Genomic DNA, 13895 nt, shown 5'->3' with positions numbered 1-13895 from the left:
CGACTACAGTGAAGATAACAGATAGGGGTCCATTGTGTAAAGAAACGTACAGGTCATGACTCTGTCAGTTGTTATTGTAGATGAATAGCACCCAGTGCCTCACCCCCTCCTCTTACACTAGCTGAAAGATAGCAAAGTTGGAACCCAACCAAAAAATCAGGGGAGGGGTACACTTTGCTTTCACCATTTCTACATATTTTTTTTTTAAACATAACTTTTGGACGTGTTCCATCCTTTGCCCCTAAACCCCTCCTTCCAGCTCCAGCAACCTTTCTATCCTAACAAAAAGTGACAGGGCTAAAATATTGTGTAATGACAGAAAAGAGTCAGATTTCTGTAAAACCTGTTCTACAACAGCTGGATTTTCTTATTTGTTAAAGAAAAAAAAACAAAAGTGTGCTCAGCACGTGACGGATTAATGCTGTAAGTGCGCTTTCAATGGGTCTTACCATTTTAAAAACAACATTTAAGAAAATAGGATAACATCATAGATACAATGAAAAGCTAAGTCATTTCTTTAAAGGGGACTCATTAGTATTTTAACTTTCTTCCTTCACTACAATTAGCGGAAAAGTGAAACAGATTCAGTTAGCTGGTCGATCTGACAGGGTGGGTGCTGCGTAGATCCAAAAGCGGGTCAGGGTCAGCACTGCCTGTGCGATATGTAAGGGTCAGCACTGTCTGTCCTATACATCAGGGTCAGGGTCAGCGCTGCCGGTCCTATACGTCAGGGTCAGGGTCAGCACTGCCTGTCCTATACGTCAGGGTCAGGGTCAGCGCTGCCGGTCCTATACGTCAGGGTCAGGGTCAGCACTGCCTGTCCTATACGTCAGGGTCAGCACTGCCTGTCCTATGAGTCAGGGTCAGCACTGCCTGTCCTATAAGTCAGAGTCAGGGTCAGCACTGCCTGTCCTATACATCAGGGTCAGTGCTGCCTGTCCTATACGTAAGGGTCAGGGTCAGCACTGCCTGTCCTATACGTCAGGATCAGTGCTGCCGGTCCTATACGTAAGGGTCAGCACTGCCTGTCATCAGGGTCATCAGGGTCAGCGCTGCCGGTCCTATACGTAAGGGTCAGCACTGCCTGTCCTATACATCAGGGTCAGCGCTGCCGGTCCTATACGTAAGGGTCAGGGTCAGCACTGCCGGTCCTATACGTCAGGGTCAGCACTGCCTGTTCTATACGTCAGGGTCAGCACTGCCTGTCCTATACGTAAGGGTCAGGGTCAGCACGGCCTGTCCTATATGTCAGGTTCAGCACTGCCTGTCCTATACATCAGGGTCAGGATCAGCACTGCCTGTCCTATACGTCAGGATCAGGGTCAGCACTGCCTGTCCTATACGTCAGGATCAGCGCTGCCGGTCCTATACGTAAGGTTCAGCACTGCCTGCCATCATGGTCAACGCTGCCGGTCCTATATGTAAGGGTCAGGGTCAGCACTGCCTGTCCTATACGTCAGGGTCAGCGCTGCCGGTCCTATACGTAAGGGTCAGCACTGCCTGTCCTATACGTCAGGGTCAGCACTGCGTGTCCTATAAGTCAGGGTCAGCACTGCCTGTCCTATACGTAAGGGTCAGGGTCAGCACTATACGTCAGGTTCAGCACTGCCTGTCCTATACATCAGGGTCAGGATCAGCACTGCCTGTCCTATACGTCAGGATCAGGGTCAGCACTGCCTGTCCTATACGTCAGGATCAGCGCTGCCGGTCCTATACGTAAGGGTCAGGGTCAGCACTGCCTGTCCTATACGTCAGGGTCAGCACTGCCTGTCCTATACGTCAGGGTCAGCACTGCCTGTCCTATACGTCAGGGTCAGGGTCCGCACTGCCTGTCCTATACGTCAGGTTCAGCACTGCCTGTCCTATACATCAGGTCAGGATCAGCACTGCGTGACCTATACGTCAGGATCAGGGTCAGCACTGCCTGTCCTATACGTCAGGGTCAGGACTGCCTGTCCTATACGTCAGGGTCGGCACTGCCTCTCCTATACGTCAGGGTCAGCACTGCCTGTCCTATACGTCAGGGTCAGGGTCAGCACTGCCTGTCCTATACATCAGGGTCAGCACTGCCTGTCCTATATGTCAGGGTCAGGACTGCCTGTCCTATACGTCAGGGGCAGCACTGCCTGTCCTATACATCAGGGTCAGGGTCAGCACTGCCTGTCCTATAAGTCAGGGTCAGCACTGCCTGTCCTATACGTCAGGGTCAGCACTGCCGGTCCTATATGTAAGGGTCAGCACTGCCTGTCCTATACGTAAGGGTCAGCACTGCCTGTCCTATACATCAGGGTCAGCACTGCCTGTCCTATACGTCAGGGTCAGGATCAGCACTGCCTGTCCTATACGTCAGGGTCAGCGCTGCCGGTCCTATACGTCAGGGTCAGCACTGCCTGTCCTATACGTCAGGGTCAGCACTGCCTGTCCTATACGTCAGGGTCAGCACTGCCTGTCCTATACGTCAGGGTCAGGGTCAGCACTGCCTGTCCTATACGTCAGGGTCAGCACTGCCTGTCCTGTACGTCAGGGTCAGGGTCAGCACTGCCTGTCCTATACGTCAGGGTCAGCACTGCCTGTCCTATATGTCAGGGTCAGCACTGCCAGTCCTATACGTCAGGGTCAGGGTCAGCACTACCTGTCCTATACGTCAGGGTCAGCACTGCCTGTCCTATACGTCAGGGTCAGCACTGCCTGTCCTATACATCAGGGTCAGCACTGCCTGTCCTATACGTCAGGGTCAGCACTGCCTGTCCTATACGTCAGGGTCAGCACTGCCTGTCCTATACGTCAGGGTCAGCACTGCCTGTCCTATACGTCAGGGTCAGCACTGCCTGTCCTATAGATCAGGGTCAGCACTGCCTGTCCTATACATCAGGGTCAGCACTGCCTGTCCTATACGTCAGGGTCAGCACTGCCTGTCCTATACGTCAGGGTCAGCACTGCCTGTCCTATACGTCAGGGTCAGCACTGCCTGTCCTATACGTCAGGGTCAGCACTGCCTGTCCTATACGTCAGGGTCAGCACTGCCTGTCCTATACGTCAGGGTCAGCACTGCCTGTCCTATACGTCAGGGTCAGCACTGCCTGTCCTATACGTCAGGGTCAGCACTGCCTGTCCTATACGTCAGGGTCAGCACTGCCTGTCCTATACGTCAGGGTCAGCACTGCCTGTCCTATACATCAGGGTCAGCACTGCCTGTCCTATACGTCAGGGTCAGCACTGCCTGTCCTATACGTCAGGGTCAGCACTGCCTGTCCTATACGTCAGGGTCAGCACTGCCTGTCCTATACGTCAGGGTCAGCACTGCCTGTCCTATACGTCAGGGTCAGCACTGCCTGTCCTATATGTCAGGGTCAGCACTGCCTGTCCTACACATCAGGATCAGCACTGCCTGTCCTATACGTCAGGGTCAGCACTGCCTGTCCTATACGTGAAGGATTAAAACTTGGAAGTTTATTAAAATCTCTCTGAAAAGAAGACTTTCTATCGCTCTGAAGTAAAAGTTTATTTCCGCCAGTGGTAAGAGTAATCTTACTGCTTTCCAGGCCAGTTAATTTATCAAGGAGCACATACGTGAACTCAGGCTTCCAGTCTCCATCATTTATTATTTTTTTAAAGTAAAAAAATAAATAGATATTAATATTAATAAAGCATTTTTTCCTGTGGGCATCCCTAGCAAATGCCATCCATGGTAACAGCTCTCCATGATAAATAGGATTCCTCATACTTTGCATGGGGAACAGAATGGCCTTGGTGAAGTCTGAGTTGATTAACTGTACCAAAGAGAGCTCCTTGTATTTTCTCATATAGAAAATTATGGAGAACCACATAATGATGAATTCATTAGCTGGCTTCTACGTGCCTAGGTTTTACTAAATACATTGAAGTCAACCTAAAGTGGAAACCAAATTTACTGCCCAATCTTCAGTAGAAAACATGGCATGAAAGTCACAGGTTCACTCCACCCCCCTTCTATGCCATTCATGTGCCACTGGGTCTTGCTGAGGAAGCTCTGGCTACACTAGAGCCTGCAGCCCCAACCATCATCTCCATAAACTGTCACCAGATCCAATTGGATGAAGCCAGATAACCAGTTACCTTTCATGTTTAAAACTTCTTCAAACATTGAGTGCTATATATGCACCATCCAGAAGGTAACACATTCCAGCAACCACTATTCAGACATTTGTGTGTAACAAGAAAGAAAGGAAGAACAAATTTGGCTATAATTTTCTTTTACCAGCATGTCTCAGATAAACAACTATGTTGATAACATTCATTGGTCAATTCCTTCCTAACCCCAATTAAATTTAATTTTGCACATTGTTATATAGGGGCCAATTCATCATCACTTAATTGTCACAAAAGCAGGTGAAAAAGCACATTTTCACCTGCAATTGTGACAATTAAGTATTCGGGCCATTCATTAAGAAGGTGAAGCAGGAGATATCACAGATATCTCCTACTTATCTTCTGTTTGCGGAATGGCCCACTGTCCCCATACACTAGTATCACAGATATCTCCTACTTACCTTCTGTTTGCGGAATGGCCCACTGTCCCCATACACTAGTATCACAGATATCTCCTACTTACCTTCTGTTTGCGGAATGGCCCGCTGTCCCCATACACTAGTATCACAGATATCTCCTACTTACCTTCTGTGTGCGGAATGGCCCGCTGTTCCCATACACTAGTATGGGGACAGAATTCATCAAGCTCCGAAAATATTATATTTTCGGAGCATGACTGCGGGGGCATTGACCATCTTCAGATGGCGAACACTCCCGCTTGGGTTCGCTACCCGCTCTTCCCTATGGGAAGTAGGTCCGGGTTGCAAGAAGGGGTCCTTCCGATGGACGTCGGGGCTCTTGTGCGCATGCATGACCTGTAGGTCGCGTATGCGCACCGCCGTCACTGCTCCGACAGGTCACTGCTCCGAAAAGGAGCAGTGAAGCCACTCGCGGAGGCAGCTGATTTCACATCAGCTGCCACCGCGCCGGAGCAATGCTGAATTGGGTGCTGGCATCCCGACTGCCGGTATCCCAACGGTAAGTAGTGGGGTAAGGGGGAGGGTTTAGAGTAAGGCACTAGGGGTAGGGTTAGGGTTAGGTACTAGGGTGTTAGGGTTAGGATTAGGAAACTTACCAACACGTATCCGTATCCTAACCATGTCAGGATGCCGGAATCAGGATTCTAACCGCAGGGATCCCAAGCGCTGGCATCCCGTACCCAACCCCTGTGCTGGTTCACACGACATGAGCAAATGGAAGCAAGGCCTTACCATAAAAAATCTAAAAGGCCACCACTGGCAGAAGTTTACTGGACATACCACCTACACAGAGTCCTCAAAACGGGATTGCCCTGCCTAAGTTAGGACAGTTAGGAGGTATGAACAACTAGTCCACCACAATAATTAGACTGTGTCCTAAAATGATGCTGTACAGTATATTTTGTGTTTCACTGAAAAATGTAATAAGTTTTGTTTCATCGTCCCCAAGATCCTGGACTAAGGTCAAACTCTTTGTCCCCATAGACTGTCGGGTCAGTCCTGCAGCAGTGAAGTTTCTAGTTCCTTCTTTGGGAGTTGTGTAGACGTATCGCTCACACACTAGATGCTTTGTACAGGTAAAGGGAAAGCATTTAAATACTGATGGTTTTCTTTATTTGTCTAAAGGCCGGAAGGTTAGAAGATATTTTTCCTTAGAAATACTGATTTTGAATACGTTACTCAGGGCACTACTGCTCCAAAGAAACCATGACCAATAGGGAATAATCACTGCTGACAATACTGGGGTGCAGGAACTGTTCATTATACAATTAGGTTCCAGCTAGAGGAAGTCATTGAATGTAATTTGCTGCCAGTCTGTTCCAATTTTTAGACAATTATAACGACTATGGACCACCAGTACATCCAGAGAGAAGGTGCGCATTTTTCCACCTTTGCAAAACCATATTGTGCTGCAGAAAGGCAAATATAAAATACATAGGGAGATAAACAATTAAGGCTGAAAGTTGTACAAAGCGGCCTCCTGCGTGCACAGAATTACATTTACACCCCTTACATCACAGCATGGTTTGTCTAGGGACACATCAACTCACTGTACCTGGATTTGCTCCTAATTCCAAATGTGACCCGTTATTGTTTTTCATAAATCAGCCATTTTGTTATATAGGCAAATATTTATACACAGAAAGGATGATCTGCTACAGGTCTATTAATTTTCAGACAATTGGTAAAATCTTATAAGAAGATAGAAAGCAAGTTAAAAAAGAAGTTACACATAAATATACTGTATATACTAAGGGGTCTATTCATCATCACTTATTTTCTACAAAAGCAGGTGAAAATTAAGATTTTCAAATATTTTTGTAGAAACGCAGTGCCAGGTTTATTCATCATTCTTGTAACGTAGGAGATATCACTGATATCTCCTGGTTACAATTGTCCCCCGATAATTTCCGCATAGTATGGGGATATGGAAATTATGTAATTCATCAGGTTGTGAAAATGTTTTTTTTTCGGAACTCGACAGGGAAACTATACCCCACCCTGACATGACGCACGATAGTCTTCTCCAGCTTGCAGCAGAGGTATCTTTTCAGATTCCTCCCGTTTTGTCTCTGCTGCTCCATCTCCATCTCTTCTCCCCTCCGTCCTTATTACCTGCAGTCTGCATGACCAGGAACACTGGCAGGCTAGGAGGAGAGCGATGTGGGGACACTGACGACAGGCATGAGAGAGCGGGGGCAGCAGGGGACAGACCGGCTGCACTGAGGAGAGAGATGGGAGAGAGGGGGCTGTGGGCAGCGTGGCAGAAAAACCGGCTGTGCTGAGGAGGGGCATGGGAAAGAGGGGAATGCGGGCAGCAGGGAACAGACCGGCACTACTGAGAGGGATGGAAGAGAGGGCTGCAGGCACTGCCAGGAAGTGGGGGACAAACTGGGAGTTCTGCATAGAGGATGGGGCTGTGTGCAGCGGGGGACACTGAGCGGGGGTCCTGCATAGAGGGATTGGAGAGACGGAGGTCCTGCATAGAGGGATGGGAGAGACGGAGGACACTGAGCAGGGGTCCTGCATTCAGCTGCAGATTCAGTGAATATCATTGGCAGGGAAAAGGTGTAAAGTTTCTCACTTCTGAAAAGCTGCAGCTTTTCAAAAGTGATACTTTTGTTAATGAGGCGTGATGAATGCCTCCAAACAGTTTTTTAAACTCGTAGTAAGTTTAAAACATAATTATCACTAGTGATAATTATGTAATGATGTATAGACCCCTAATAACACATTACTGAGCACAAAGAAAGTCAAAACTATATGTAAATAATGTACAATATTAAAGTCCAAAGTTTTGGATGGCAGCTTCTCCTTATCAAAATTGGAACCAGCAGCAAGTACATGTAATAAAAAGATAAGAATTGGGATCACAGAACAATTAAATGGTATAGACAGAAAGTCATATATGTCAATGTTATGTGTGCATCGATACAAGAAAATAGGACTTTTCTGAATGCAGCTTATGTTATGTGAAAACTCTGATCTGTGGAAAAACGCCAAGTACAGTACAAGCCAATCTGGTATAGAATTGTTATGCAAAGCAAAAAGACAATACGCATGCAAAGCCTACCTACATGTTATGTTGTAAAGTTTTGACGAAACGCGTAGGTTGGCCTCCCATGCGGTATTGTCTTTCACTACCTCTGTATACTGGACTAACCACACCACTTGCTCTCCCTGGTAGTTTGTGTCTCTGGAAACTCTACAAAAGCTTCTTAATTCTTCTATATTGTGAGCCGTTATATTTTTGCCTACTGCCTTTAATAAATGTACATAACAGTTCTAACCATATTGGCCGGTACTTGGCCTGTGTTATTTTCTCCATATCAGAGTGGTTACAGGTGATCTTCACAAGAAGCGGACAGTCTGGCAAGGACCTTAATGACATACGTTGCATTCAGAAGGAATATTTTCTTATTCCAAAACATGCATAATATTGTTTGTCTATTTAATCTGTACATGCTACACTAGGAGCACTCTCTTATCGCTTTGGTTAAAATACTGTAAATCATAATTTACCCTCTGTAAGTGAAGTCTGTGAAACTGATCCCCAATGCACTGTAACTTGCGTGCAATCCGCCTCTCGGCGCTCTGCTCCTGCCTCTGATGTTCAGTCTCCTCTCCAGATCGCACAGCTGTATCTGCAGGCTGGTGTAAGAGGTACCCTGCATTTCCTAGAACACACAGAAAGATAAAACATACACCAATATTTAAAGCTTAACTCTGTAAAATAACAACATTTGATATTATTAACTACTGTAGGTTTAAAAAGAAAGCTAAATCCCTACTTTATGCATAATGGTCAGGTCTAAAGTAAATTGTATGGCTGTTGGTCCAACAGTCTTTCCTCCAGAGAGTCGTTACTTTATGGAATTACGCTATACAGAGGCCAACAGGATTTAAATTTTTTTTAATATAATATTCTAAAATAACTTTTGACAGACTGTCATATCATATTGCTTTATTAGATTTCATACATAAAGATGGCACAGCTGGTTGTATTGTGGCATGTGCGCCAGCTATTGACATCAGCCTCTTTGTAGAACTACTGCGTCATGGCAGCATGGAAGATGCGTCTCAGAATGCAATATGCAATCAGTATATCAATAATGAATCTAACTTTTAGGCACAGATATGCTGCCACATATGTCACTGGGTGATCTAGAGCTACTCGTCGTAGGCAGAAGTGAGAGGGAGCGCTGGGTCACTGATCAGATGAAGACTGGGATAGAGATGTGCCCGGGTTGCCACCACCTGTGTTAAATGGGGAAGCAGTCGGGAAGCCGATGGACAGAATCCCGACCGTCGGCTTCCCGATTGTCTAATCCCGGCAAAGGTTAAATGACAGGTGTCGAAAATCCCGATGCCTGTCATTTTCCCTACGCCGGGAGTCCGACACCTGGCGTACCGATCGAAGGTAAGCCGGGCACGGACAGCCTCGGGTGGGGGGGGGGAGGATAGGTTTAGGGTTCCCGGGGGGGACTTAGGGTTAGGCACACCCATGGGAGGGTTAGGTTTAGGCTAGGGGAAGGGAGGGTTAGGGTTAGGCACCCCCGGGGGGGGAGCTTAGGGTTAGGTACCCCCCCCCTGGGGGACTTAGGTTTAGGCGGCGGGAAAAGGGGATTAGATTTAGACACTTGGGGGGGGTTAGGGTTAGGCACCCTAAGGGAGGGTTAGGGGGTAGAATAGGTTAGTCAATACTTACCTTTCGACGATCGGGATTTTCACTGCTGCCGGGATGCAGCTGTCGGGATTTGAACCGCCGGCCATGCTGAATCTGGTAGATGTCACCAAGTACTAATATATTTCTTGAACGTCTTATTATTATTTTACCCTGAAGCATATAGATATTTTTATTTTCCTTACTGTTAATAAAAACCTTTCCATGGGTGAAATTAAATTCCTTCCTTTTTCGGTCAAGTATAGTTTGGAAAAAAGAATGTGTGGAACTCTAGAAGTGGAACAAAAACTAACCAAATTTAATTTTGTTGATAGATTTTGTGGTCTATTTAGCAAAGAGATAACACTATAATCAGAGCTTTCTCTGATGTGAACTGGGGGCACTGAAATGTGTTTAACATAGGTTTCGTATGATATCTCAGCGGCTGAAATACCAACAGAGGAATCCCGATGTGGAGAGATCCCGTCATTAGAAGGTAAGTAGTCTAACCCTACCCTTGTCCCCCCCTAACCCTCCCTTGGTGGTGCCTAATCCTAACACTCCAGGGGGGGTGCCTAACCCTTAGTCCCCCGAGGGCTGCCTAAACCTAACCCGCATCCTCGTACCCTAAACCTAACCCTCCCAGGGAGGTGCCTAACCCTAACCTCCCCCCGGTGTTGCCTAACCCTAACCCTCCTCCCTACAGCCAAACCCTAACACTCCTGGGGGGTGCCTAACCCTAAGCCCCCCCCGGGAACCCTAAACTTAACCCCCCGCACAGCTACTACTTACCTCTCCTCTGTGTCCTTACTGTAAGTGGTGCCCTGGTTTTTGCCATGAGTTAATCTCACTGTCGCCCAGCTATTACAAGTGCTGCTCTAGAATAATGTGAGCAACAGATTTCCCAAAGAAGGTTCCTATCTGTTTCTCCCACAGTAGAAAACCAGCTTAATGCCTCGGTACGTGACAACCATGTGTTCTAATAGACACAACACTATTTGTACATCGTTTGGCAGCCACATCCCCTGCATTGTGGAAGACACATAGCTAGTGTGCTGATCCTGGCATACGGCCAGTGTCCCTAATTAGAACCACATTATTTTCCATTTCCAGGTCTATCAGCAGCCTTGTGCCAATGATAATTCCACAGACTTGTCTCTGTGCACTGATAGTCAGTAAAAACTGAATTATATTCAGTTACAAATATGTGGGCTACATATTATTTTGGGTGTCAATGGACACAGAACTTTTATCATTGCCAGTATACCCATTTTGTGGACAGCCATACGGCAGTCAATCTGAAAAGACAGAGTAAGTTATAATCTTATTATCAAAGGGCGAATAGAAAGCTACGGCGGACATGGTGTTATTTTGAGGCGTATTACAGAGAGTAAACAGAGACTACTGCCAGTAACATGCATGATTCAATAATCGCATTGGAGATAAAAATAAAATAGTACAAATCTGCACCAGATGCAGGAAAGTGCTAATATGGGAGTACAGCAGGAGCCATGCTTATTACACCACTACATTTATCTAAGTTTTCCATCTTGAAAGATGTCAACAATGAATGTCAGGTCTCAATTAATAATTAGAATAATTTAAAATATAATCCTGTTGTGTACATTGCTTTTCACCAACTTTATAACTGCCAAGCATACTAAAACCTCTTTGTAAAATAAAAGTGAACCTGAGAACCGCTTGAACAATTGTACAGTAGATCTGGAAAAGAGCAGCCAGAGAATTTGCTTTTGCAGCTGGTGCCCCCGGAGGAAGATTTGAGTGTATATATTGGTGTATCCATTTCTGCACTAGAATAATTGAGCTGCCAGCATCTGAATAGGCGTTCCAAAGACACGTTGCTGCTGGGCAATTGATTTCAATCACTTTATCACGTCCTGTGCAGTCTCCTAGTCCCGAACGATATTGTTTAGTGAAGATGATTAGATTTTTTTTTTTGTAATTGAAAAACTCACCAGTGATAAAGATTCATTTATAAATCCCACAGAAAGACAAGTGAGAAGTGCACCTTAACACACAAAATAATAAAAAAGAGTACTTAACATTGGGTCAATATTTACAAATAGGGGCAGAAGACAGAGATAAATGCGTGATTGTATGGTTGGGCTGAAAAGTGCAAAAACAAGATTTGAATAGCAATATTCAGGGTTCGGTATATATATATATATATATTTTATATATATATATATGTTCGACAGTCACAATGTCAACGTTAAGCAAGTCTACACGGATGTTATGTCAACATTATGGGTGGGAAGTACTAAGTATCGCATCCGCAATGCAGTACATCCCACTTGTCTTCGGGTACAGACCGTGGTTCATTATTTTGTATGAACCAAGAATATCACAAAGGAACAGAGAGACTTCCGGGTTTAACACCCAGAAGTCCCTCTTGTGCCCTTCTGCGCAGAAGGCTACAGGGGGTGATGGGAGGGTGCCGATCGTATCCCACCCCAAGGGGGAGCATCCAGGATAGAAGCCCATAGTCTTTTATTGGGTAATGCCATCTGAACGAAGCGTGCTTAGTACATTTGGGGAATGCGGTAAAACCCCCGAAAACCGCTAATTTTTGGGGGGGTTTACCGCATTTTCGCCTTTAGAACATCCCGCCCTAGGTCATGTCAACATTGTTAGCATGTCGACAGTGGTTTTCATCTAATTCTGACCCTAATAGTAATCCTAACGCTAACCCTAATGGCAACCCTCCATGCATGTGACGACATTTATGATGCCGACCTTCCGCTGCTGTCGATATTGTGAATGTCGGCATGCTAAACAAGTACCGACACTTGGACAGGGGAGAATAGTCATTTCCACTCCACTTTATTATTGCACCAACTCTGGATAAGATATTAGTGGGCATATTTACTAAGAGCAACCAATCAGATTCTAGCTTATTATCCTCAAGAATGTGGTAGATAAATAATAAGAAGAATCAGTCTGGGGCTGATTCAAAGCTGCGCACACATTGTCAGTAATTGAAAATGCAGAATATGCATGGAAGTAAATCTGGATATTCGCCCATAGGCAGAGTTGCATGCATCTATGTGGCCACACTTGCCCTATCTATCCTTTTGCAGCCATCATCATTATCAGCACACGTTTGCAGCAGCATTATACCTGGTGCAACAGAGCCATCCGAGATCAGACAGACCTCTGCGTACGCTCAAGACAATATAGCTCCAATTTTCGCCTACACACCCACATCATGCCATACGTGCAAACTCCCAGTTGCTGCCCACAACGTTTGAAAACCCCACTGCCGCCCACTCACAACCATTCATGTGTAAATAGAGAAGTAACAGAATTGCGTGTGCCTCTGAATCGATTCGTACGCTACACATAGCATGAGCAGTGCTACAAATTGCAAAATGGAGTGTATATTTGTTCAAGAAGTGGTGCACTTGGGAGTTGGTGCTGAGCTGCTGTTATGGGTCGATCCCCTCAGCATCAATCTCTCTATGCACAGTACAAATTTCCTCCAACAACACTATTTGAGTAATCCAAGGAAACAAATATTTGTTCTGTATTTATTTTCAAAATATTAATTTGCACTATGATAAGAGACCAGGGGGTGTAATTACTAAAGTGAGACTTTTTAGAAGTGGAGATGTTGCCTATAGCAACCAATCAGATTCTACTTAACATTTAACTAGCACCTTCTAGAACATAATAGCTAGACTCTGATTGGTTGCTATGGACAACAACTCCATTTCTAAAAACTCTCACTTTAGTAAATATACCCCCAGGAGTGCACAACTTTTTTTGGTATTTTAACCACATTGGAAGACTGCAATTTTTTGTAAGCAGCTCCAATAAAATGATGGTAGCTTAACATTTACACATTTACATGAATAGGATAAGAGTGTTGCAGTATATGTGTCTTTGTTCAAGCATCAAATGTGCATAAAAAAATGTGGGGATAAACTTTACTGCGATCAGTACACTTCATAACATGTACAAATAACAAGAAAATTCTAGAAGAGAGTACACTGATACAACAAAGAGAACATACACAGTGGCAATTTATGATGCAGTGCCACCTACTGACCCTCCAGTATAGCTTCTCAAGTAATACTTAGTCAAAAGCTGTTGTTACACTCCATCACCCATTCTCAAGAGCATGGCTTAATCTATTACAACCGTTTCATCATTAACTTGTCATTTCTTTCTCCAGGCAGAGGTTTTGTAAACATGTTTGCAATCAGGTCCTCTGTTGGACAGTACTGTAAGTCAAGACATTACCCTTTTGGATCTCACAAAAAAATGATACTTCACATCAATGTGCTTGGTTCTTAGGTTAACTTGTTCTGTCTGTGTAAGTGCAAGACATTCTTGCTTGTCTTCATAGATTTGTATTGGGTCTTCCTGCTATTGTCCCAGTCAGCTGTGTCGCAACCATAATACTTCTTAACTTGAATGTGCTACTGCAACATATTCTGCCTCTGTTGAACAAAACAATACAGAAGGCTGCATTCTGCTAGTCCAAATGATTAATCCTCCATCACGTAAAAATAAGCAGCTAACGATGGACTTTCTATGTTTACTGTAGAGACTCCAGCATCCACTTATCCAGTCAGATTGCATTTGTCAATTACTGGAAATCTTAGTTGATAATTCAAGGTTCATTTTAAATGGTGTATAACATTTATTACAGTATTCCA

General features: G+C 45.1%; 1 protein-coding gene across 1 annotated transcript in view; it reads right to left on the bottom strand.

Moving 5' to 3' along the window:
* Positions 1–13895, bottom strand: part of LOC148454551 (bcl-2-modifying factor-like) — a 79136-nt gene that overhangs the window by 24740 nt on the left and 40501 nt on the right. The window contains exon 3 of the mRNA XM_088460802.1: positions 8070–8224. Within this exon, the coding sequence (XP_088316928.1) occupies positions 8070–8224 (155 nt within the window). The remainder of the gene's footprint in view (positions 1–8069; positions 8225–13895) is intronic.

The sequence above is a fragment of the Taudactylus pleione genome, unplaced genomic scaffold (genome assembly GCF_031769625.1).
Source record: "Taudactylus pleione unplaced genomic scaffold, aTauple2 ptg000985l, whole genome shotgun sequence".
Taxonomy (NCBI): domain Eukaryota; kingdom Metazoa; phylum Chordata; class Amphibia; order Anura; family Myobatrachidae; genus Taudactylus; species Taudactylus pleione.
This window is presented reverse-complemented; position numbering and strand designations above follow the sequence as displayed.